Source organism: Typopeltis vanoorti, chromosome 18 (assembly GCF_054136105.1).
Source record: "Typopeltis vanoorti isolate ZY-2024b chromosome 18, IOZ_Tvanoo_1.0, whole genome shotgun sequence".
In the NCBI taxonomy this organism is placed as follows: domain Eukaryota; kingdom Metazoa; phylum Arthropoda; class Arachnida; order Uropygi; family Thelyphonidae; genus Typopeltis; species Typopeltis vanoorti.
Genome location: NC_143566.1, coordinates 93,770,117 through 93,798,083, shown reverse-complemented (window position 1 = coordinate 93,798,083; position 27,967 = coordinate 93,770,117). Strand labels below are relative to the sequence as shown.

Here is a 27,967-nt window from a genome sequence, read left to right as displayed (position 1 = left end):
AAGGTATACTTTGCATTATGGAATAGCAAGGAAACTTTACTCGGTTGCAATTGCATAGAGGATTAAACAAGAATATAATTTCTTAACGAGTATTAATTTATCTCTAAATTCAATGCAAACTCTAAATAAGAGGTTTGATTCAATCTGGTCATAAAAGTTGATATTTTCAAAAGATAATATTTCCTTGGGAATATTCAATATTTATCCAAATCTTATGATCAGCATTGGATTTTTATCTGATTTTTTAATAATAACCGTACTGAAGGTAGTTAAACTCAAGATTATAATCATGTGCAAACTGCATGCCTCCATAGTGAGAGATGTGTGTAGCAGAGTAGAATGCCCACCCACAATGAGATCTGGGATTCCTTGGAGGTGTAACATAATAATAATAACATACAGATTTGGCAAATCTAAAGCTTGTCTCATGTTTCTAAAAATACACAGAAAAATTTAATGAAATCACTAAAAGTTTTATTAGTGCTCAAAAGAGTATCGATGCCAATATCATATACAAACATCACTTTACAACATCATACCCAAAGTTATATTTTCATAACTATTTAAGAATGAACTCTTTAAAGATAAAGCATAATATTAATAGCCTTGTTACACTTAAGAGTGAAGAGTAGACAAGTGATGGCTGCCATATATTACTCAAATTGTGTAACACTCTTCTTTAAAACCTATACATAATGTATTCTGAAATACAGTACTTATTACACATGAATTCAATGAATTCAAACTATAACTTTGGCATTACTAATTAGTTTTGACTATATATCAAGTTCCTTGACAAGTAGCTGCACATTGTTTAAAATCTTTGCCTTTTCACAGACAGAAGCACAAAGACAGAAGAATAACTATGGCACCAGCAATGAGGCTTCTCATTATTCTGAACTTGTCTAAATGATGGTTTCTTGGGAGACTGACGAGGAAAATAGTCAACACCAATTTCACCTTCTCCAAACATTCCAAATAGTGGAACTGACGGAAACAAACTGTTGAACGTATTGGCTTCAACATTAGGTTGTCCATACATATCAGCTCCACGTGCGCAACAGACAAACATGAATGCACAATAGAGGTCCTCCATTAACACACTCTCTTTCAAAAGTTTCAACTTCATTTCTACCTCTTGTTCTGTTTTGATGACAACAGATGCAACTGAAAGACCTTCACCAGTGAATGCTACTCCTATGCCTAACTGCCTTTCACCTGGCTTTGCTATGCTTGGACATGCAGAACGATCAACAAATACACCTCCCAGTGCTAAATTGTAATTTTGTTTTTTCAAATAAAAGTCAACTACTTTGTGCAACATACTATACTGTTCAAGAGCATTAATAAACAACAACATACATTTAACATTCTTATCACTGGAAATTGATGTTAACTGACTGATATCTACACTTTCCATATCTCCAGACTGTTCATTTATTGCAAAAGGATGCATTTCTACTCCAGGTATAGCAGGAAAGAAAACTGCAGAAAGTCCTAAACTGTATTCTGCTTCCACCGGCGGCGTACCATTTACAGGTGTTCCAATTATTCCAGTTGATGCAGAAAGGATGTAGGTGCACTTTGGCGGAAGACTTTTATTTATAAAATCCAGGACTAGAAAAAAGAAAATTATATATTGGGTTGGCAAATAAGTTCATTTGGTTTTTCAGAGTGGAATGAAACACATTTTATTTAATATATATAATACATACTAGTCAGTTATATATTGACCCTCTTTATCAATGACCTCTTGCCATGTGTCCACCAACTTCATTATGCTGCATTCATAAAACTCCTGAGGTTTACTGGTGAAAAACTGATCCAGGTGTCTTTTGACAGCCTCCTCATTAGTGAAGATTTTCCTGTTCAGAGAATTCTGCAACGATTGGAATAAGTGGTAATTGGAAGGTGCCAGGTCCAGTGAATACGGAGGATGCGGCAAAACATCCCAGTCAAGACATAACAATTTACCCCGGGTTGTTAACGATGTGTGGGATCTTGTGTTGTTGTTATGGTGAAAGGCAAGTCCTTTCCGATTTGCCAATTCAGGATGTTCTGTGCTAACTTCATGGGCCAGTCGCATTAACTGTGAGCAATAGACAGTCGAATCAATCGTTCTGCCTGATGGTAACACCTTGTAGTGGACAACACCTTTATAATCCCACCACACATAAAGCATGATCTTCTTTGGGTGCAATCCTGCTTTCGAGGTTGTTTGCAGCGGTTTGCTCTTGTGCCCCCATGATCTTTTACGTACCACGTTATCGTACACAACCATTTTTCATCTCCCATAATTATCTGTTTCAAAAATGGGTCATTTTCTTGACATCACAGCAAATCACAGATGGATATGCGAGCAGTCATATTGGCCTCAGTCAATTCATGCAGCACCCAAACATTGCGTTTTGAAACATATCCCAGCTTGTGCAAATGGTTTTCAACACTTGTATGGGATATGTTCAGTACTGCAATCTCCTGCACTGTTTGTGATGGATTTTTGTCGACGATATCCTTCACAACACTCAAATCAACCTTGGTTGGATGACCAGCGCGAGGCACATCACTGATGTCGAAATCTCCAGAATGGAATGAGGCAAACCACAGAACATACGTGTTCTGTTAAGGCACCATCCCCATATACACTGCATATTTTTTATGGGTCTCTGCAGCTCGTTTGCCTTTTTTGAAATAAAAAAGCAAAATATGCTGGTAATGTACATTATTTCCTTCCATTTCTAAAAATATGTTACACACACGCAACTGAAGTAGGCTGAACTAAAATTCACTGAAAGGTTATGTGAAATGTCACCTTTCAACTGCGCAATAGCATTGCGCAGTAGCACAACAATAGCGACAGACGAAGCGGCGTAAACTTGTACTAACGCATAAACTGAAAGAACTTATTTGCCAACCAAATATATGTATGGGTTTTGAATAATAAGATTATGTCTAACAATGCATTAATTTTTTGTTCATCAGTGACATTTTTTATCTATTAATAATATTCCTAAGTCGTAAGTTCAGTTATTTTTCACATTTTTATAATTCATATTAATCTTGATTTAACATCATTCCATATTCTAAATCTATCAAAAAGAATATTTGTGATTTAATATTTGTGATTTGATCCAAATGGATCAAATCTTTGGTGGTGTAGTTTTATTATGCATATTTCAAAACAGAGTTGAACTAAAGTTTTTTTTATTTTTTATTTATTTATTTATTTTGTATTGCCATGGAGAGACTTACCAGAAAAGGTTTGGTTTAGTTATGGTTATGAATGAAGCAACTAAAGCCAGTATATCACTGTCATGATTAATTGCATGTGGTCTCTAGCTAGTCTAAGGCTACAAGATGAAATTCAAAGTATGCTTTATTATATCACATTATATTACCAGAATGTCCTTAACACAATCAGTAACAATGATGCCCTTTAGTTGAAAAGACCTGAGTTCAAATATCATCTGGGATGCAGAGAATCTTTACAAGTTTTTTTTTTTGAATTGAAAATGAGTTAGTTGGCCTCATACAGAACTAGCAATTATTATTTCTTCTCATTATTGATAGGGTTTTTTTATCCTTCAAAACTGAAAAACTGGCCAAACAATTCCAGTTAGTTCACACATGGCATTTATTTGCTATTGGCCTTGTGGCCTCTGGTGTGACAGTGATGTGTGTGTGTGTGTGTGTGTAAATTAAAAAAAATATATATTAAAAATATTTAAAAAAATAACCAACAGTAATGTTGGTTATTTTTTTTAACCAACATAACCAACAGTTTTGTTGGTTATATTGCCTTCGTAGTGCAATTGGAAGAATGACAGTACATTGCACCCTTTGATTGGAATAAGCCTAAGTTTGATTCTCGTCGTGATGGGAGGAATCTTTATGGGGATGATTTTCAATCGAAGGTGAGTTAGCCGATCTCATACGGAGGTAGCAGTTTTTTCTCCCAGAAACTCGGGTTTTTCATCCCGCATACAGACAAATCGCCCCTTCAGAACACATGCAATTTACAGACAAAAAATACTAGTTGTGGAGGTGGGCAGTAGATGGCGCTGATGGTGATGATTCGTAGTAGAGGTTTGGTGAAGTGGTTGAGACAGTTGTATAACAGTAGGTGTCCTCCCGCGATGAGTCTTCATACTCTTTGGAGGTGTCAGGAATAATAATACTGTATACTTATTAATAAGATGGTGCCATGCTTACCATTATGAGTCTCATGGTCATTATATCCTCATATAATAAAATTATCATCATCATCATTTTGGTTGCCTCCATGAAGTCAACAGATTCAATTATGGGAGGCCCACTCAACCAGCAAGATGTCTATGATAATGAGCTTTGAAGTTATTTACACTACCTGCATTCACAATGCAGTCCAGCAATGCATTCCACTCACTAACAACTCTCCGTGTAAAAAATCTACTCCTCTTCACTGCATCATTAAATAACTTGCAGGGATGGCTACTCTGGCCTCTCTTTCTTTCCATCTTAACATTCACTCGTTTTATAATTCCTTCAGTATTAATCTGAGAGAATTCCTTAACTAAGTTGAAGATCTATATGACATCTCCTCTGTTCCTGCTATCCACCAACCTCTGTATTCCACTCAAATGCTCTTCATAACCAACATTCCAGAGTCCTGATATCACTTTGGCCCTACATGGCAATGTACTTTTTATTGTAGCAGCAATAAGATATCAGTCTTAACAGCACTTGCAATGTGTCCTTGGAATTTCAGTAGACTGTCTATCATAGTTCCAAGATCCCAAATCTCATCCACTTCCTTAAGTACAGCTCAACCAATACACTATGCAGCCTTATATTTCTGTATCCCAAAGAGTAACATCTTGAATTTATTAATATTAAAACTGCAAACCCACTCATTTGTCCAAACTAAAAGTCTATTCAAATTTTAATATAAAGAATTAACATCAGAACTATTCCTGATAATTCTACCTAATTTTGCATCATTACGCAAACATTTGAAGATCCCCAGTCAATCCACATGAAATATCATTAACAAATAAGTCAAATAGTAGAGGCACAAGAACAGAACCCTGAGGCATGCCACTGGTCAACTTCCTTTTCTGAGACAGGGCACCATCATACATAACTTGTTGGTATCGTCCAGAGAGCCAATCTCCAATCCATCTAACCACTATTAGTATTATTATTAATTGTGAATTCACAAAGCAGTGTGAATTCATTCACACTGCTTGCACATAGCACATCCAATGGTAATCCATTCCAATCACACACCACATCCCCTTTTTAGTGGAATTCATTCTCAACTTCCAAGGATGCCCTTTCCTCACCTCCATAAAATGAAAAATTCCATCAACTGAAATCCTGTAAGACCCTTTCAGAAGTTTGTATGTCTCAATCATATCACCCATCTTTCTCCTGTTTTTTAGTGCCTGCAGTCTACAAATTCTCAATTTATCTTCATAATCAATATTCCACAATCCTGATATCGTTTTCAACATTCTCCTTTACACTCTCTCTACTATATCAGAATCACAACAGAAACCAGACCTGCACACAATAGTCCAAGGATTCTCAAGGACTTGTAAAGAGGCAAAATGACATCCTTATCTTTACATGTTAAAGTTCATTTCATTGAAATTATCTTTTCAGTTGTATTTGCAATCTTTGCTACATGGCCCGTGAACTTCAACTTGCTATCTACTAACACACTCCAAGATCCTAGCCTGATCAGTTTCTTCTACAATAATCTCACCAATGTAATACAACATTGGATATATAATCACACCAAAGTGCATGATTTTACATTTCCTGAGATCCAGTTTTCCATGCTCACAATTCCAGCCTATTCAAATTATTCTGCAAGTACTTCATATCAGAAGCATTCCTGATTATCCTACCTATCTCTGCATCATCAGCAAATAGCTGTATGTCAGATGTCAAATCCTTTCCAATGTCATTAATGTGCAGATTGAAAAACAGTGGAACAAGGACTGATCCTTGTGGTACACCACTGGTTATCAGCCAGAGGCGTAGCTAGAGGGGGTGGTCCCCCGGGCGGCACTTTGAACTTTTGCAGTTAATTCTAAAATACAGTCTCGAGAACTCAGTTCCAAATATTGTAATACTACTGCAAATTTTCCTCACAATTGCTGTAAGTGTTGCTAGTTGTCAGAGGAGTTTTTCTAAATTAAAATTGATTGAGAATTACTTACATTACTATGAAATAAATCTTGCTAATGTCATTGACGATTTTGCTAACAGAAAGGCAAGAAAAATAACATTTTAGAATGTTGGAATTAAAGTTTTACTTAAAAAATAAACATGGTGTTTTAATTTATTTCCCTATACGTCGTTTTGATTTTTTGAAGTATTTTTGATGTGTATTGAGAGGGCGGCAAACTCAGGGACCGCCCCAGGTGGCAAAAGCTCTAGCTACACCACTGCAGTCAGCCATCCTCTTAACCATGCTAATATTTTATAATCCAAACCCATATTCTCCAATTTATGCAACAGTTTTCTATGCTATATTCTATTAAAAGCCTTAGCAAAATTCAAAAGTATCATGGTGCATCCATTTCCCTTGTCTAATTCAACAGTAACATTATTATAGAATGTCAGCAAGTTGCTGAAGCATGACCTTCCCTTATTAAAATCATTCATTGCAAAGTAGAAATTCATTGTCAACCCATTTCTGAATGCGAGCCCAAACTAGTTTTTCCAAAATCTTCGCAACCACCACTCCTGAAATACTGACTGGTCAATAGTTGGATACACTTGTCTTTGCACCATCCTTGTGCAATGGAATTACCATACATTCTTTCCATTCCTGCAGAGTCCTACCTGTTCTGAGACTCAAATTATATAGCCTGTCAAAATAATAGCCAGTCAGCTGAACACTTTTAGCACCCATGCTGATATCCCATCAGTCCCTATTGCTGAATTCTTATTCAGTTTGTGCAACAGCTCTAATACCTCCACTTTGTACACCTGAGTTTCTTCAGAAGAGGTAACAGTGAACTCAACTAAATGTTGCATACACCAGGTTGATAGCTTTTAGCAAAATATTCACTCAGTTGAACAACCTCTTCTGCATCTGTCACCCTCGTACCATCTGCATTCAGAAGAGTTATTCTTTCATATTCATTCTTTCTTTTACTTGCAGCATATCGACAGAATTCTTGTGAGTTGTCTTTAGCTTGCAGAGCCAGTTTTTTTTCATACTCAGACTTAAGTTTTCTGTACAATAGTTGCGACTCTTCTGGCCTACTGCTTATAATTTTCATAACGGACATCATCCTTATGCAGACGGTATTCTTTTCACATCATTCGTTTCTTACAAATCTCTTGCTTAATAAGATTACACACCCATTTTGACTCCTACCCTATTTATTCTTTGAACTCTCGGGACATATGATATTTCATCATTTAAGTATATTTTTTAAATGCTTCCCATGCACATTGTCGATATTCTCCCCATCCAGCAACCGATACCATTCCATGGAACTCAGTATACTCATCAGTTGGTCATAATTTCCTACTTTGTAGTTTAGTATGTAAAATTTTCTGAATGGAACATTCATAAACTTAGTCACTTCCCAAATGAGTACTGCATGATCAATGTCACCAACTGCAGGCAGAATAGTTATTTCTTTAACTAAAACCCCCACTAACACTAAAATCAGATCTAACACTCTTTGACCTCAACTTCCTTCTGTCACATGCTGCTTGAGGAAGTTGTCCCACAGCAGGTCAATAAATTCTGTTTCATTCTTCTTATGAGATTTTACTGCTACCTCAATATTTGATTAATTAAAGTCTCCCATCATGATTACTTTTTTGCACCTATTGTTTCCTTTGGTGTGCATTTCTTCATCATCACTAGCAACCAATCCACTAGGTCTGTCCCCACTATGTAATTGATATTGTTAGATTCCACCTAACACCAAATGGCTTCAAATCCACTGCCACATGAAATACTGTTACTAGTACTACAATCATAGTTCTCAGCACTAACTAGATTCGAAGTCATCTGATACCATTACCATCATAAAGAATCTTATGTCCATCAATGCAATCCTGTATTCTATTTCCAACCAATTTTTCTAACATGTTAATCACGATTGCAGAGATATACAGACTGGTCTATAATTGGAAACTTCTGTTCTCAAACCATGCTTGTGGAGAATGTATTATTTTACCTTCTTTCCATTCCTTAGCAATCTTCCCCACTGCAAGACTTTCAGGGCAAGAGTAACTCTTTTACACATTCTTTAAAAAGGCACAGTGATTATGTCATCCATTCCCACAGCCTTATTAACATCTAATCCAAGCAACACTTGATGCACCTCTGATTGTTTCACCTTTAATTCTCCTAATCCTTACATCCCTTCTACTTCATTCACATCATTATGATATACAATAATGAAGTGTTCGTTAAATAATTTCATATATCATTTGCTATGGTTACTGCTACGGTTTTTTTTTTTTTTTTTTTTAATGTTGGGCCCACACACAGGAGGTTGGCTAGTCAACCTATCGTATGTTAGTACCGTATATGGGTGATGGGTTGTGAAAGGAGAAACTTGTTTACATTTGATTTGAACACCTGTATATTGTATTCCTTGGGGAATACATCAGGGGGAAGACTGTTCCACAGTACTGCAGTAGCAGGGATGAATGAGGAGGAGAAAAAACTTGTTTTGTGGGTTTCAAGGTGTACCGTAAAAGGATGTTGGGTGGCAGCTGTACGTGTTCCAATGGGCTTGGTACAGGATGGGGGAATTATTGATACTGTTTCAGATGAACCTTTCCCATGAAAGTATTTATAGAATATAGATTGCAGAGACCAAGCATCTATGTAAAAGTGGGGAGAGCAAGTTGGTGAGGGATGGGTCATTTATTAGTCTAATTGCTCTCCTCTGTATTGAGTCAAGCATTTTGAGGGAGCTTTTTTGGAGCCCCACTCCAGATGTGAGAGCAGTATTCGAGAGCTGGGTGGATTTGTGACTTGTATAGTGTTAACAGCTGTTTAGAGGTGAAGTAGCATCTTGAGCGAAACAGAAAACCTAGTTTTTTGGAAGCTGAGGATGCAATGGTTGTGATGTGTTTATGCCAGGAGAGGCTTGATGTCAAGGTAATTCCGAGAAGAGAAATTTCGTCTTGTCTGTGAATTTGAGTGTTATTGAAAACAATGCTGGGGGAAAATGGTTCTTTTTTGTGAGAAATAAGACAGAACTGGGTTTTACTAGCGTTGAAGTTGACAAGGTTGCCTGAGCCCCATCGGAGGATGGCTTGGAGGTAGGAATTAAGTGCAGTGGTGGTTGATGTTCTGTGGGTTGACGTGAGTTGTGTAGGGTAGGAAGGAAGAGGGCTGGTGAGAGAAATGAGCCTTGAGGGACTCCGGCATTAGTTGGATGGTGAGAGGATAGGGAGCCATCTACCATCACACATAGTGCGCGTCCAGACAGGAAGCTGGTAATCCATCTGCAGAAGTCCTGAGGCAGTCCAAATGATGGGAGTTTGCTTAGTAAGCCTTTGTGCCAGACTCTGCTACCTGTTATAATTATTTTCTCTTTTGCTTGCCACACATCAGAAAAATTCTCTTGGATCAGCTTTGACCTGACTGGCAAATCTCCTTTTATATTCTACTTTTCCTTTTTTAACCATGCTTGTCACTTTTCTAGCCTGCAGTTTATATTCTTCATGCATCTTCCTTTGTAATACTGCTTGCCTGATTTCACTGTTTATCCATCTAACTCCTAGTCCATTTATCAGCTTAACTTTTGGTATGCATGTGTTAGATACTGCCTTATCATTTCCCATGCACTGTCAACATCTTTTGTACATAATTCATCAATGCAACGTATTGACACTAGTTGACTACAGAGCTTCTCATAATCATCCACCTTACAGTTGTACATATAGACCTTCTTGATAACAACTTTTTCCTGTTCGACCACCTTCCAAACTAATACCTCATGATCACTATCACCAACAAGTGGCAGTTAATATGTCATTCATAACCACATCTGGTTAGGATATCACCAAATCTAACACTGATGAACCTTGTGTTGCTCCCATCACATGTTGCTTTAGATAGTTATCCCACAGAAACTCAACAAATTCACTCTCCTTGTTACCATGCACTATGTCTTCTTTCCAATCCACATTCCTATAAAATCACTCATTATGATCATCTTCCTTTTACTTAGCCAACTAATTTGTCTAAACATTTCACAATCACTCTCCACATTTCCTGGCCTACAATAGCATCCTATTAGATATACTATTCCGTTAATCTCAAATTCACACCAAACAGCTTCAAAATTTTCACATGTACTACTATTTTCTACTACTGAAGGATACAATTCCTCTGCTATCATTAATAATACCCACCTTCCTATTCTTTAGGAAAATTCTATATCCTGCCATTTCAAGTCCTGACTGTTTCTCTTATGCCAGTTATCTTTGGACACACTGATTCAATCAATGCTACAAACTCAGCCCCCTTTCTTGACAGTCTGTATATTAGCATATAAGCATAACAATTCTCCACTCTTTGAGGCTATCCCATCAACATAATCATTCTGTATTCTCTCTCTGCTACAACACTTCTCTCTTCATTCCAGCTATCCCCATTTCCCTGATGCTGACTCTGATTTTCATTCATATTCTTATCATCTCCACTGTTTTGCACTGCATCACTCTGCCCTGCTATAATCACTTCCTCACCTTTGTATCCATCACATTCCCATCCCACAATCTGCTTATCTACCTCTCTCTCTGACTCTTAGGAGTACTAATTTCATATGAACCCTGTGTACGCTTAGTAAATAGCAATCACTGCAAATGATCAACACCAAACCCATTCAAATGCATTTCATCAGCTTTAAACTATTCTAACTTCCCTTTAAATTCATTCCATACATTCACAAATTAAACACACTCTGTGCAACACAATTCAACCATCTTGTCATTCAGTATCATTGCTCTCCTTCTAGGTTTACTACTGTCATATCTAAGCAACAAACTAACCACTTTTCCAATGACACTATTATCCTTCACCTCTTTCATCAACTTCTTCAAATCCTTTTCCACATTTTTGTCTCACTATCCAAGTCGTTTTTGCCTACCACTAATTCTGATGCTCATGTACTTCTTTCTATGCAAAGCATTTGATATTCTTTTTATTGTACCACCTGGAAAACATGTCTTATGCACCTTATTTTTTACCACACCTTTAATGATTGAATCACCATATAAAGCAACCCTATCATCTTTTAGATACTACTACTTCTTATTGACCTTCTTGTTATTTTCGTCAGTTATTTCTTTCTTTAAATGATCAGTTTTCTCCTCCATATGTTTAATCTGACTCTTCATTCCCATTAACTCTTGCCTAAGCTCTTCCATGTCACTTTATTATTACCATATTATTATTATTATTACTATTAAAGCAAAAAAAGGGAAGAGGAGTGTTATTGATGATGGCAGAGGAGTTGTGCCAATCTAGGGTGGAGATGCAAGGAGCAAGATAGTAGTTTTGAAGCGGTACACTGTGAAATAGAGATAGACAGGATGTTGTTGTTGTTGTCTTGTCCTTTGAAGAGTCTTAGATGTTTCCGTGTGCTCTTTGTACTGCTTTGGCTATGTCTGTGATTTTGTTTGTATAGAGCTGTTGTTCAGGATTAGGATCTATTTCTTGCAAGGCTGCTGTAATTGCTGGACAGGTAAAGATGTGAGTGGGTGTCAGTTCAGTATTGGGGCAGTTGTTGCAGTTTCTATATGTTCTCGTATCATCTGTATTGATCTTCATTCCTCTATAATGTCCTGTTCGTAGTCTTGCTATCGTGGTGGAGGTCCTTCTGTCAGCATTGATCTCGGGAATTTGATGTTGTATCACTGATTTCAATGGAATTAGTTTAGCTTTTGCTAGTGCATTGGCATCAGCAAGAGTTATCATATGAGTTTCTTGGTTGAGTTCTCTGGCCTCTTTTGCTAATTTATCAGCTGCTTCGTTGTGATCAATGCCTACATGAGCAGGAATCCATTGTAAAATGCAACTTTTACCTAAACACTTTAGATGATTTAAGAGTTTATGGATGTCTTGTGTGAGCTTGGTATTGCCATTTTTGATTGCCTCCATAGCTGATCTTGAGTCACTGTAAATTATAATTCCTTCAGATTGTTGAGATGATGATAGATTTAAGTAGGCTTCTAGTGCTTTAATTATTGCGTAGAGTTCGCTGGTAAAATTGGAAGCGATTCTCCCAGATCCAACTTTTAGATAGACAGGATGAAATGTTTATAAGGTGTTGCTATAGACCTGGTAATGAGGAAGGCATTGAGAAGAAAATGTTTAGACAAATTGGTCTGGCTAATAAGAAAAGAGTGAGCATCATAGGCAATTTCAATTATAGTAACATAGAATGGAATAAAGAGACAGCAGAATGAATGTCTTGAGTTTTTAAGGGATAACTACTTTAAGTAGCACGTAACAGGGTCACACGTGGATCGAGTGTCTTGGATTTGATTATCTAATCAGAAGATATTGTTGTAAATGAAGTGTCACATCTAACTCCAGCTGGTAAAAATGACATATGGGTGGTGGCCAGCCATATCAGGACTTCTGTGAGAAAGAGTTATATGTGGAACTATAAGGCAGGTGATTATGGCAAACTCAGGAGGAGGCTTGCAGCAATATCATGGAATGAGGAATTGCATGGGAAGGAAATCAATGCTGCTTGGTCTCTACTCAGGAAGTATCTGGCAGAGGCAATGACTGAGTGCATTCCAAAGGTCCAGAGATTAAATATGGTTGGTGTAAAATGGATGAGACCGAAGAGGTGAAGCATACAATTTGGAAGAAAAAGGCATTGTGGAGGTGTCATGTAAATGATTATCTCCTTATCTTGTGACAAGATAAGGAGATAATCAGTTACATGAAGAGTATAAAGAGCAAGCAAGGAAGGTGACTCACTTAGTAAGGGTAGCAAAAGTGCACTAGCAAATTATGCTAAAAGAAATCCTAGGGAGTTTTTTGAAATATGGCCAGCAGAAGGAAGAATGATAATGAACACTGATGGTGATATAGTACAGCTGTTTAATGAGCAGTTCATTAAAGTATTCCATCCTTGTGATTGAAATGAAGAACTTGAGAGCAGTTGGAAAGGGAAGGAACCACTGATGGTGAGTGAGCAGGAGGTATATGAGGAATTGAGTAAACTTGATGTCAACATGGGACTTGATTGTATATAGCCACATGTCTTGAGGAAATGTTCCAGGGAGTTAACAACAGCTTTAACGAACAACACTTTTAAAAATGAGTCTTAGATTATCCCAGGTTCCAAAGGAACAGAAAGGTGGCAAAATTGTTCCGCTTCACAAAGGGGATGATAAGATGAAGGCTTCGAATCGTATGCCAATGTGCTTGTCTGGAGTAGTGGTCAAGGTGTTGGAGAAGCTAGTGAGGACAAGGATTCAGAGCTGGATGGACAGCAGCAGAATTCTTTTTAATGGACAGCAAGAGTTTACTAAAAGAAGATCACGTGTTAGCAATCTGCTTACTTATTATAACAAGATGACAAATACATTGGAAAAGGGGGATACATATAAGTAGTGTATTTAGATTTTGTAAAGGCTTTTGATAGATTTCCACATAACAAACTAGGGGTCTATATTGGGACCACTGTTGTTTAATTTGTATGTAAACAACATTGGAAAGGGCTAAAATAGTGATAACAGTTGTCTGCAAATGATGTAAAGTTGGGGAGAGTTATGAGAAATATAGGAAATATTGTAGCTTTGCAAGAGGGCCTAAATAGACTGAATTGGCAAGTGTGTGGAGATGCCAGTTTAATGTTGCAAAGTGTAAGATTTTAAAATTTGGGAAGCAAAGATTAGATGCAGAGTTTAGGATTAGTGAGGATATCTTAGAGAAGGTGGAGGAGATGAAAGATTTGTGTATTATGGTAGATATTGTGCTAAAATTTCGTGGACATTTTGCTAAAACTGTGAGGACAACACAGTGGATTATGGGAATGATGCAAAGACTGATATGAGAAGACTGATATGTAGAAATAAGGATGATTTGATTCCATTGTACAAGATTTTGATCAGGCTGCATATGGATTATGTGTACGTATTTGGTCACCAGACTTTCAAAAAGATGATGAGATGCGAGCATTCAGAGATGATTGACTGAGTTGGTTTCTGGTCTCTGGAATGTGGAATATGAGGACATATTGAGAGAATGCAAATTACGGAGCCTAGTGTTTAGAGGGGAGATATGATCAAGACATATAAGTTGGTAAGGGGTAATTACCAACCAGAATAGTGTGGATGAGATTTTTCACAGAATATCTGGAGGCAAGGGGAGAATAAGAAGCCATCCCTGGAAGCTATATAAGATGTATGTGAGCAAGGAGGGGGGGGGGGTAAGGAGTAGATTTTTTACATGGAGTGGTAGGTGATTGGAATGCAATGCTTGAGAGTGTGGTGGGTGTAGGGACAGTGAATGCATTTAAATCGAGGTATGATGAGCTGTGCATGTGAGAGTGGCACCTCACACAATGAATCTCTTGACACCATGGAGGTGTGTTCATAATAATAATAATAATAATAGATTTTGTACTGTCCAAGATAGGCCTCCCATGATAATAATAATAATCTTGCTATGATGTTCAATATAACCCAGAAATAAATCATTCATATCTTATGTGAAAAAATGCAGAAAGAAAATCTGGGACTGATTACCTACACATGGCATTTGGCCACTTTGAGTCTCCAATAAGTGATAAAGTTATAATATATATCTGGTGATGAAATTCATCAATCATCCTACTATTTTCTTACATCTTTCATATTGAAAACTATCTCAATGACAGAAGTCATAGATCACATTAGTATCACGCTCTGCATTTAAAATATGACTTCTGTCATCATGATAACTCTCACTATCTCCACAGCTGTTGTTCCCACTGATGAGATCTTAATAAAGGTAAAAATCAGTGTGGGAAGAGAAATGATTTTCCCCTTAATGAATTGCATTATGGTAACTGTGAAGTGAATTCAGCTGCTTTCTTTATACAAATAGCATAAATTACATATTCAAGAAAATATTTCATGTGCAAACTAGTCTGCAAATGAAAATATTTCTACATAAAACTTTAATAAAGGTCAAAATCAGTAAGGAAAGTGAATTTCAATTTAATGCATGACATTATACATGCTCTGTGAAGAAAGTATACTGTACATTATTGCAACCTAATGTAAGTTAGCTGCTCTCTTTTATACAAGTAACTTCTTCATGAAAATATCTCATGCACAAAGTCTTATTTACTGGATAAAATATATGTGAATGAAAAAAAAATATAATTTTTTGCCAATATGAATGATACTTACAGTTACCAACATGAAAGAATAAGGATTCATGCTGAACCAACTGGATTTCAGTCAGTTCAGCATGAATTCTATCAGCATACTTCCTTGGCTTAGCCTAGTCAGGTGTCACAAGACATATTTATCTTGGCTATTTTGAAAAGGATCTGATTCAATATCAAAGGCATAAACAAATTTCTTTAATTTTTTAAAATTTTATTTTCATATTATCACATCCTTCATGGAGTCAGCACACATCATGGAAGGTTCATTCAACTGGCAACATATTTATCACACTGAATCTTAAAATCCTTAACACACCACACATTTTAACAATATATTCTAATAATGCATTCCATTTACCCATAATTCTCCATGTAAAAAACCTACTCCTTACACTCTTCTTTGCCATCCTCTTACACAACTTCCAGGGATATCTTCTGGTTCTGCCTCTCTCTCACCTTCTGCTCTTTTTATAATTCCCCTGGATTAATCCAATAAAATTCTCTCACTAACCTGAATGTCTCTCATATCACCTCTTTCCTCCCATCCACTAAACTCTGCAATCCACATTCCTTCAGCCTCTTTCCATAGCCAACATTCCACAGCCCTTATATGATCTTAGTTGCTTGTCTAGACTATCTCTAATGTTTCCCCCCCCCCATCACAATGAAAACTAGGTGACCAAACTGGAGCACAATAGTCAAAGTGTGGTCTGACCAGTGCTTTATACAGTGGCACTATGATGTAGAGTCTGCAACACTTGCAATATGCCCTCTAAACTTCTATCTACTCTCAACTACCACTCCCAGATCTTGAATCTCCTCCATTTCCTGTAGCACAGTACCATCAATATAGTACACAACCTTATATTTCTGCATTCCAAAATGCAACACCTTGTACTTATTAATATTACAACTACAATCACTCATATTTGTCCAAGACACAAGTCTATTCAAATTTTCCTGAAGGGAATTAACATCAGCAGTGCTACTTATAATAGTCCCCAACTTTGCATCATCAGCGAACAACTAAAGATCCCCAGTCAATCTACACAATGTCATTTACAAAAAAGCTAAACATCAGTAGCCCAAGGAGAGAACTCTGGAGCATACCACTGGTTACCCTCCTTTTTTGAGACATTGCTCCATCATATACAACTTGCTGGTATCATCAGAGAGCCAATCTCCGATCCATCTAACCAATATACTGTTCACTCCCATCCTCTGCAGCTTGAATACCAACTTATCATGTGGTAATGTATCAAATGATTTTGAAAAGTCCAAGAAAATCACAGCAAGTGATTAAACCTTATCTAATATAATCGTTACCTTATCAAAAAATGAAAGTAAATTGCTAAAACAAGACTTACTCTTCCCAAATCCATGCTGACCATTATAAATAATCCTGTGTCCATCATCAACCCAATCTTATATTTTATTCCTAATCAACCTCTCCAACACCTTGACTACAACTGCAGTTATACAGACTGGTCTATATAATTGGAAACTTCTGTCCAAGAACCATGCTTATTGAGCAGTACTATTTTTCCTCCTATTCACTGCAAGACTTTCATTAAATAACCAGGTCAAGGATACAGCTAATTCTCAAGCTCTGAAAGGGACATTGCTTAAGAGTTTTCCTTTCAGCTTTTAGAAAATTTAAAATTAAAGAAATATAATTCTGTGCAACTGTTACTGTTAGTGAGAAAGTACATGGAAGCCTATACATTTCATTTGTAACCCAGATATGCTTTTGGAATGCAAAGATGTGAAACATATGTAAACAGGAACAAATTTAGTAGAGTAATATTTGTATAGCAGGTTTTTGTCACACATTCAAATTTTGGTCATTCCCTCCCTCTTGCAATGCTGTCTCTTTTTATGTTACTACTCTGCATCCCTAAAAGATATCTAAAATCAGTTCATCTTTTAAAACTACAAATAAATTTTTTAAAAAAAATTAAAACTTCATACTCACATGATTCATTGTTCTTTTTATCTACGGTGTTTTTACGCATTCTCTTATTTTTCCTTTTGCTATATGTTTGAAAATAATTACTGAAATATTTTTGAGGTTTTGTTATTAGTCTTGTAGAGCAAAAGAACAATCCAAGTTTTGGATCACTAGGTGCTTTATTTATGATTTCGTGAAAGTGCTCTCCAACATCCAGTGCTCTCTCACTAGCATATACCTGTGCTGGATCAGTGGGATCAATATGCAAATCACTATATCTGTCAGAAAACCTATTACTTATATTTACCTACAAATAAAAATGAAAATATATTTCATAACCATAAGCTGAAATTTAATTTCAACAGTTATATAACTACAATACAATCATATTGAATTTAGTTTTAAGGAAAGACCATTAGAAATACTTGATTAGATGCTTATACTTAATAGTACATTATCTAATGAGATATTTAGAATTTATAAGCCATATCTTAATTAAATAATCATTTTTAGGTATGTTTAAAAAAATGCTAAAGTTTGTGTGTCCATACACAAGAGATGGCAGAACTTATAACACATTTGTGTTATACATGTATACTGTCTGACCACAGATGCAAGAACCTTGGCTGGCACAGCCAAGATGAGTCAATTCATGTTGAAGGGTGGAAAGAAATAAGGCAATGTATGAATTCATTGCCAACATGCAAAAATCACATACTTTATACATAAAATTTTCCAACTGTTGTACAAGCAAAATAGTTACCACTTGAAAAACTAGAATTTCATAAAAGAAAAGCTAATTTTCTGACATATAATAATAAACACTCATCATTGATTACCCTATTATCGGAATGGATTTGCCTTCTTCTACCATGCGCAGAAGTGTCAAGAGGTCTCCGCATCTGTGGTTAGACAGTATACATGTATATATAGGCAAGTGCTGAAAAAGAAGGATCCTATTGATATTTTTCTTGAAAAACTGGAGGTTGTAGCAGTTGAATATTTTGTGAGAACAGCTGTTCCAAAGCACAGAGACAGATGGAATAAAAGAGGAAGAGGAAAAGAAGGTTCAGTGAGTTTTAAGTTTGACTAACAGGATGCTGGACAGCTACTGTTCATGTAAAGCAGAGGAATGATGGTTGCCAGTTTGGGTGGAGCAGTAAGCATGAAAGTGCCTGTAGAAAATACAACAAATAGACTGTTAGTGAGATAATGCTTAAAATGAGTTAGAGAGAGAGAGGATCATCTATTCTAAGGTTGGGTAGATTTGGCATCTGCAGTTAAGGGGAAAAATAGTGTCTTCAGCAGAAAAAGATGCTTAGTTTTTTTTAGAAGCTGAAGAAGACACTTATGTTATATGTTTAAGCCAGAAAATACTAGAAATAAATGTTATTCCAAGGAGACAGATTTGATCCGGTTTGGCATTATATTACTTCTTCTTCTTATTGTGCTATCTTCTATCAAAGGTCAGCGACCATCTTGGCGAACAAACTGCGGTCTTGTGCTAATCTGAGCAGTTGTGCACTGCTCTTTCCTGTCCACGTCTTGATGTTGTCAAACCATGATATTCTTTTTCTTCCTCTAGTTCCTTTGCCATCAATTCTTCCTACCAAAATAGTTTGTAGAAGTTGGTATTTGCTATTTCTCATGATGTGGCCAAGATATGATGTTTTTCGTTTCTTGATTATTTGTACAAGATGTTTAGCTTTGCCAATGGATTTTAAGACCCTAATAAGTAGCTGTCCAGCATTATATTACTAGAGGCGATAGAAAATTAATTGGAATTTGTTTGGGAGAAAAAAAGACAACACTGCATGTTGGTAGCAGCTGAAGATGAATAGGTTATCCTCACCCCAATAAGGAATGGCATAGAGATAAATGTTTAAGGCATTAGTTGTAGATTTTGATGCTTAGGATGTTTGTGTAGAGCAGGATGAAAGGAGTTTGCTATCATTAGTAAAATATTGGACAGGATTATCAATCAATGAGAGAAGATGATTTATATACACAGGTAGGCAATTTTGAGGCACTTGCATATTAATAGAGAAGTTAATATGCAAGCAAAAGGGAGACAAAAGGATTACAATTTACTGAGCAGGTCTTGAAGCAAGACTAGAAATTCTCTAAAAATGTCAACAGCAACAGTGCAAGTTTCACCAAATCTTTCCAAGGTGAACATCCATTGGTAGGAGAGATAAGTGATGTACACTTTCATAGATCTAGAGTGGCAGAATCCATATTGGTTGGTCTCTAGGTGGTGAAGAAAATTGATGATCTTATATTGATGGCTTTGACCTTCACACCTATAAGATTTGTTCTGGCCATACAAATAACTATCCATATATGCAATTCTACTCTGGCTGGTTGCATTTTATTGAAATTTGGCATAGTATTCAAAACCTGACAAAAAATTGTCAAGCCATTCTGGTAATTTCTTCTCTCTGGGCAAACAGAATTAACAAAATTTGGTACTCATAATCTTTATTAATTTTTTTCTTTTTTGGCATTTCTACTTTGGGTTAAATCAGATCATTTGCAAAAAAAGGATATGAATCAAGAGCTCTGCTATAGGAGATAAAATTCTAAATGTGGTATTTAGAATCTCTCCAAAAAATTGTCATGTTTATCTCAGTTTGATTTCAACTGGGACATTTTTTAGTGTCAAAATTATTTGAAATTATAAACAGAAGATAAATATCATGAATATGGCAAAGTATTCTGGAGACTTGAAAAAAGCTAAGAAATGGAAGAAAGAGCACTATAAAAGGAATCAGAAACCATAATGATGATCCCTTGCATCATTATAATAGTCACAGTTCCATGATGTAAAAAGATACACCGGAGATGCCTGCTATCACTGGATCAAGAATTTATAAGGTCAGGAATTACATAGGGATATTTCTTCTGTTGATCTGGATATGAAAGTGGAGATGGTGAAGATGAGGCAAGAGATGAAGTGTATGCAGATTGAAATGAGGAGAATTATGGATATGCATGAAGGAGTGAAGAAGAACAGAAGAAAAGATGGCCATGCAAAAGTGATAACGAATGATTCAAGAGTGTTCTGCATGGAGATTCCCTTATTAGATGTATGGTGATGGAGCAGAGTGATTGAGCCATTAGACATGAGAAATAAGAGAGCAAAACAGTTGGTGGTGGTGATAGTAATGATGAATGATTTGGACAGGAAAGCAAATGTCAGACTGGATATAAGGAGGTCGTTGAGGAAAGTAGTCAATGTATTGCCCAATCTAATAGTGATGAGTTGAGGTGGCAAGCAAACATAATAAGTGCTATGGGAAGAGAAAGGAGTGCATTTTGTGAATGTGCAGGATGAATTTCAGGAATGAATGTAACTATATAAGGAAGATGGATTTCATGTAAATAGTTTTGGTGTGGGTCAGCCAGAGAGATTGTTGTTGGAAGTAAGGGTAATGAATGTGGTGAATAGAACATCTGAATGTAGTGTAAGGTGACATGAAAGAGCAAGAAAGGATAGAGGAGTTGATGAATGGAGAGATGAGTAGGATAAATAAAGGAACTAAAATGAAAAGGAAGGACCACAGTACAGACAGGGAAATGGGGAAAGTTGGGGTGGATGGGTAGACACTGCATAAAAAGTGTATATGCTGGATTAAGAATGAATATGTGAGTAGGCAAGAAAGGATAGAGATGGGATGGGATGGGAGGAGCATTTGGAGCTGAGGAGGGTTGTAGTCAGTGGTGGTGATGGTGCAGAAGAAGAGAATGCGGAGAGCATTGAGGGGGATACATATGAGAAGTAGCATCAGTAGGACTTATAAAACTAGAAATGAGCTATTATATTTCTTCACAAATGCAAGAAATATCCGAAATAAGAGGAGTGATATTTTTTGCAATGATTGGGTTTATTCACTCCAAAATCATCGGAATAAGTGAGATGTGGTTGAATGAGGATGATATCCAGTCAGAAATATGGATGATTATAGTTATAATATTTTTCATGAAGACAAACGGGGAATATAGGGAGGGGGGGGGGAGTGCTGTTAATTTTAGCAGAGGAGTTATATCCATTTAAGATGTAGATGAAGAGGCAATATGGTGTGAGGTAGTGGTGGATAGGATGAAATATTTACTTAGGTGTTCCTATAAGACCTGCTAATGTGGAGGGCAGTGAGAAGAAAATGTATAAGCAAATCAGCCTGATAAATAAGAAAGTGATCATTATGGTAATACAGACTGGAATGAAGAGATGGCATCCAGGAACAAAGAAAATGAATTTCTGGAATTTTTGAGAGACAACTACCTTAGGCATTATGTAACAAAGGATACATATGGATCAAGGGTCTGGGATTTGATCATCTCATCAGATGATATACTTATAAGTGGTTTGCCAAATCTACTTCCAGTTGGTGAGAGTGACTATAAGGTGATCACCTGGATGGTGGCCAATGATATGAGGACTTCTGTGAGAAGGGAATATTATTATTATTACATGACAACTCCAAGGAGTTCAAAGACTAATCAAAGGAGGGCACCTACTCATCTCCGCTTCCACCACACAATCCACCAACTACAGCAAACTACATCATCTACGCCAATGTCATCCACTGTCCACCACTGCCACTAGTATTTTCACAGACAATCACAACAACCATGCCAACGGCAGGATTCAAACCTGCAGCCCTATATGGCTGGAGAGCAGATATGCTACCACTCGGCCAACTAACCTGGCATATATGTGCAACTATAAAGCTGATGATTATGGAAAACTCAGGAGACAGTTTGCAGCAATATCATGGAATGAGAACAGGATGGAAGGGAGATTAAAGCTGCTTGGGTCATACTAAAGAACTATCTAGTAGATGCAATCTCAGAATGTATTTCAAAGGTGAGGAGATTAAATAGGGTGGGTGTAAAATGGAAGAATGAAGAGGTTAAACATGCCTCTTTAAACATGCAATCTGTTAGTAGCAGGTATTATAGTTAGCCCACCGTTTATAGGTCCCTGCTTCGCGTCTTTCCAAGAATAGTCGATTCATGCTGAAGGGGAGAAAGAAATGAAGGACGTCCGAATTGGTCGCTAACACGCGAAATCACGTGCTTTATAGGTAAATTTTTCCAATTGTTATACAAGCAAAATAGTTAACTACAATAATCATAAAAGAGAAGTTAATTTTCCAACCAGTAATAATAAACAACTCATCCCACTATACGGACTGATTACCCTATTATCGAAATGGATTCTCCTTTTTCTGAGATGCGCAGAAGTGTCGAAGGATCTCTAATCGGTGGGCGAACTATACCTGCTACTAATAGGTTGCATGTTAAACAGATTGCATTATCGGAAGCAGTATAAGAGGAATGGTAATAATCAGTTGAATGAAGTGTACAAAGAGCAGACAAGGGCGGTGACTCACTTGGTGAAGGTAGCAAAAGGGCAATACAATCAATGGTTAGCTCATGAAGCTAAAAAAGAATCCCAGGGAGTTTCTTTGATACATGGGCAGTAGGCCATGTAGTGAACCCACTTTCCAACTAACAGGCTGCAAGTTCAAATCCTGCAATAGGTATGGATGTTTGCGATTGTCTTTAGGTGGCAGATGAATGTCATCTCCTGGTGTGGGACTACTGACCTGCTTATTGGAGGCCTGAAGTGACTTGAAAAAGTTCCATGTTTGGTCTCTAGAGCAGGGTTTCCAAACTATGCAAAAAAATAATAAATGAAAAAGACAAAAAAAAAAAAAAAATATATATATATATATATAAATAGAGGGAAAAAAAATCTTTAGCCCACTCATGGTACAAAATGTACTATAGGTTTACAAAATAACCTTTCATGGGTGGGAGCAACATAAAAAAAAAAAAAAAAGAAGAAGAAAGAATGATTATACTTCTAATCATTAAGAATGATTCGAAGAAAAAATGAAATTAGTTGGTGAAAATGGAAGAATGAAAACAACTGCAAAGGATATAGTTGAGATGTTTAATGAGCATTTAATAAAGGTATTTCATTCTTGTGAATGTAACTTCATGAAGATGAATATAGTGGGAAAGAAGGAGGAGTAAGCACTGATGGTGAGTGAGCAGGTGGTATTATATATGAGAAATTGAGTAAATTTGATGTTAATAAGATTGTATAACTTGATGATATCACCACATGTTCTGAAGGCATGTTTGGATAGGCTAGCAGTCTGGGCAAAGGAGAATGGATGTCAGTTTAATGTAGCCAAGTGTAAGGTTATGCATTTTGGGATGAAAAGATTACCAGCTTTCTTACTCACCTTGACCCAAGAGCAAAATCATGGCTATCTGATTTCTTCTCCTCAATAATAAATGTTGAATGGCTCAAAAAACTTGTAAAATCTTTGGGCATTGTTCTCTTGAAAGAAAATATGACTTCAGACTCTCAAATATATCTAAAATTCTTTTGTAGGCAATAAGCTCAAAAATCTTGAACTACTGTGAGACAATTATTTTTGTATTTGATATCTATAAATTTGCAGAATTCTTTAAGTTCAGTTGCTCTGACTGTGTATACATGAAACTATTTGTATATTTTAATTATCACTTCAATATCCACAGGTAGTGTATCTGAAGTAGTCTGAACACAATTATTTATTATATGTACCAAGCAGTTAATGACTAGAACAGGAAAAGAAGAACTTCTTTCAATTTTTCTAAATACATTTTTATCGCCCCCCCCCCCCATTTATTCCTCCAAAATTTGTATTGGTATTATCGGCACAGTAATATATCACATTTTTATCACGAGAGTATTTCTTGACATTTTTCGAAAAATAATCACACAAGATGTCTGAAGGTTCTCCTACAACTTTAAGATGTAGGGGTTTTATCTGAATGCAGTGATCTAAAGTAAAGTGACGAACAACTATAGGGTCTAATTTCACGTCTTTATGATTTGAACTATCAATTGTTACAGTTACGTAACTAACAGTTTTTAAAGCATCCACCATTTCATTGAAAATTAATGGCGATATCACATTTATAATTATCACTTCAGTTCTTGTTCGACGGACTGAAAATTTTGGTTCGAATAATTTTTGAATTAACTTAGATGTACAATCTGATGTCTTGAAACTGATTTCAAGCATTGCAGAATGATAAGCAAATATGGCTTCTTTAGCAGCACATTTAAGAGCATCAGGTCATCATCTCTCTCTCGGTTTTGCGATCTCTGCCAGCAAAAAAATAAAAAAATAAGAATTGCGAATCCGTATAGTGTGTGTGTGTGTGTGTGTGTGTGTGTGTATATATATATATATATATATATTCGCAATCAATTGTTTGTACTACTTCACCAATCCTCAGGCAGTTCTTCTAAACGTAACATATATATTTTAATATTTTTAATAAACGTAAAGCATATATTTTATATGTGCGTGAAATTTGTTTTACAATTTTTTTTCCTTTCGTAATCTGCAGGAAAACAGATCTTATAACATGGAATCCAAATCACAGCGAGTCATTTCCAAATCTCTTTCGTGACGATAGTAGTAATTCACAAGCAGTGTTTTTATTATTTTAATTTTAAATAATATTTTAATAGTTGATGTGCTGTAATACATCGAACTGCTACAATACTTTAATTTTCATGTACGAATGTATGCATATAGGAGCGATTGCTTTGAAAATACATGCAAAAAGCTCTTGATACAACACGTAAGAACATTTATTATTTTTTTGAGAGTAGACGAAATAACAGAGTGGGTGATTTACTCTCGTTGGACAGAAAATCGTAAGCAGCATTTTTTCTTTTCTTAAAAACTTCCGCCAATTAGGAATGAATGAATCCGCGTTGCAAAATATATTTAGCACAAACATCTCGATTAATGAAATAATAAACAAATTTTGTATTAATATATAAATCTAGTAAGTTATAAGACTGAAGAGCATGGAATGACACTTTATCGCTTATCAGCAGACCAATCGGATGAGCTCACGTTTTGGGTTAATACTGCATATTTATGAATACGATTATAATGCGTTTATAATTTATTATATAATAACTACTTTTATGAAATTATTTCGCTCCGGATAGGATCATTATCTGTTAATAAGACCTGCAGTTAGTCATCCTTGCAACACCTCCTTAACAACCAGTACCCATTTTCCACATGAAGCGAGGTAATATAACATAACTTCCGTATTATAATACACGCTTCTTTATAATTCTTCTACGTACCTTGAACATCCAAAATATATGATGCCGCCGTCTTTTTATTAACTGAGCAACACTGTTCCATAGTTTGCAAACTTGTGCACAGTTATTCAGTTCTGGGACAGTCAAGTGCTGTAAAAGTTTTTCAACAATTGGAGGTGTAGATGATAATATGTATCCAAATTTTTCATCGACAGATATGACTTCTTTATTTTGAGCAGTTCGTTTGTTTTTACGATACCTACCAGCCATGATTCATTCAATAAAACTCTTGAAAGAATAACACATTTCCTTAGAAACGAAACAGTTGACTATCAAGCCACCTAGTGGGGAAAGACTTTTTTAATCGGCATATGGTTAATCTAAATTATCCGTGAATAACATGGATAAATTGAATGACCTAAACAGTAAGTATCAGAAACATGAGTTTCAGATATAAAGAAATGTTTGGGGATTATTTTGGAGTAACGAACATGGCCAAGAGCGGCTAGATTTCTGTAAATGACTATCCAATACGATGTCATTACTATTGAGATAAGAAAATATCTTATTAATTATGCGATTATTACCGCTGTAGCGTAATTAGAAAAATAGCGGAACATTGCTCTCTTCGATTGGAAAAGACCTGGGTTCGATTCTCGTTATGTCGAGAGGAATCTTTATATGGGCTTTTTCAGTTGAAGGTGTGTTAGCCGATTTCATAGGGTGGTAGTAGATTTTTTTTTTTTTTTTTTTTGTATCCCGCGTACAGATAACATAAGATAGTTGTGTGGTAGTTGGAGAATTAATTAGTAGTGGAGAGGATGAGATGTATTAGCGAAGTAGACTAGTGTGCCCTCCCAGTGAGAGTATACTGAGATTGCAGTGCAGGGAGTAAACTGCAAGCGCTACCCATAAGAGCATGCAAGCCCCACATTATCCGAACCAACATGCTGTGTCGTATTCAGTGATGAAGAGAGTGTGCATACCGGGACGACGAATCACGCTACGCTCTATACCGACCAGATGGATGGATGGATTTTGTGTGTGTGTGTGTGTGTGTGTGGTGGATGCCTGGTGAACGTCTTGCCAGAGAGGATAATCCCAACTATGACGTTTGGAGGTGGCGGTGTGATGGTATGGTCCTGTTTTTTCTGGTTTGGCCTCGGACCTCTGTTTGCAGTGTCATGAACATGGAACTCCAAGAGGCGTGTCTGAATATTCTGGAGAATGCAATGCTTCCTACTTTGTGGTATTTTTCAAGAACTGAAAAATGCCACTCTGAACTCTCTTTCAGCAAGACAGCGAGTCATAAGCTGCTGGTGTAACTACTTCATTGTCCTCCACAGATGAACATCTGTAGGATGAACTGGAGCTTTGGATGAGTTCAAGGGACGTCCATCCATACAGTAGTCCAAGACCTCGTTACGTCAAAATTGTCTAAAATTCCCATTCATTGCGTTTGCTTGTGTTAACATAGGTTTGCTGCAGTCTTTGCAGCAACGTGATTTCTAGCGGTACAAACCCGACTTGCACATGCATATAACAAATAACTCAAAAACTAATAAAAGAAAGAGCTTAGAAATAGATCTCCTAGCGAGATTTATTACTCTTTTTTCAAGACGCTTAGCTTTATGGAGAAAATTAAGTTTCCACATTGCTGCACAGATAATGTGCAACAGAATTGAATGATATGGAGAAAAGAGGACCACAAAAGTGAATGAGATCAAAACGGGGAAGAAAAAAAACTGAAGATTAAGATGTATTATTTTCTTGAATAATAACTGAAAAACAAATAAGTTGACAGCTGAGAGAAGAGTGATAGAAAGCTTTTATGAAGATTGTGGTCATGATCATATGCTATTACTTGATATTGAGAAGCTTCTGGAAATCTGGAAGGTCGAAACATAGCTGGATCAGCCCCTATTCTAACAAGCAGCATTGCAAAAATAATAAAATTAGTTTAATTTATTATTATTATTATTATTATTATTATTATTATTATTATTATTATTATTATTATTATTATTATTATTATTATTATTATTATTATTCACAGGTGGTTTACAAACTACCTTCAAAATAGAAAGCATATCACACATATCGGGTCAAACCGAAGCAGAGAGCTACCAGTAACCTGACCTGTGGAGTACCACAGGGAGCTGTACTCTCCCCAACTCTATTCAACATTTAAACGCACGATATTAATCAGCTACCACTCAAAGGTAAGATATTCCAATACGCAGACGATACAGCAATAATATCCATCCACAATAACGCAAGCATAGCCCAAACAAATATGCAACATGACATAAATCTGATCATAGACTGGCTCACGAAAACCTCCATACACCTAAACTCAGAAAAGACAAAATTGATGATATTCAGAAATCCACTAACGCGACCAGTTGATAACAAATATATAGCCATCCACTTTCCAACATAAAAAACACACAGAACAGCAAAACCACTACAATCACTCAGGTTGAAACAATA

At 36.3% G+C, this 27,967-nt stretch overlaps 1 protein-coding gene across 1 annotated transcript; it reads right to left on the bottom strand.

Moving 5' to 3' along the window:
* Window positions 1-452: 452 nt before the first annotated feature.
* Window positions 453-25,764, bottom strand: LOC150096942 (F-box only protein 22-like). Its single transcript, XM_090408075.1, has 3 exons — window positions 25,517-25,764; window positions 17,356-17,638; window positions 453-1,617 (listed from the first exon to the last, which is right to left on the bottom strand). The coding sequence occupies exons 1-3, from the start codon at window positions 25,742-25,744 to the stop codon at window positions 815-817; spliced, it is 1,314 nt and encodes a 437-aa protein (XP_090264201.1). The 5' UTR covers window positions 25,745-25,764; the 3' UTR covers window positions 453-814.
* Window positions 25,765-27,967: the final 2,203 nt, after the last annotated feature.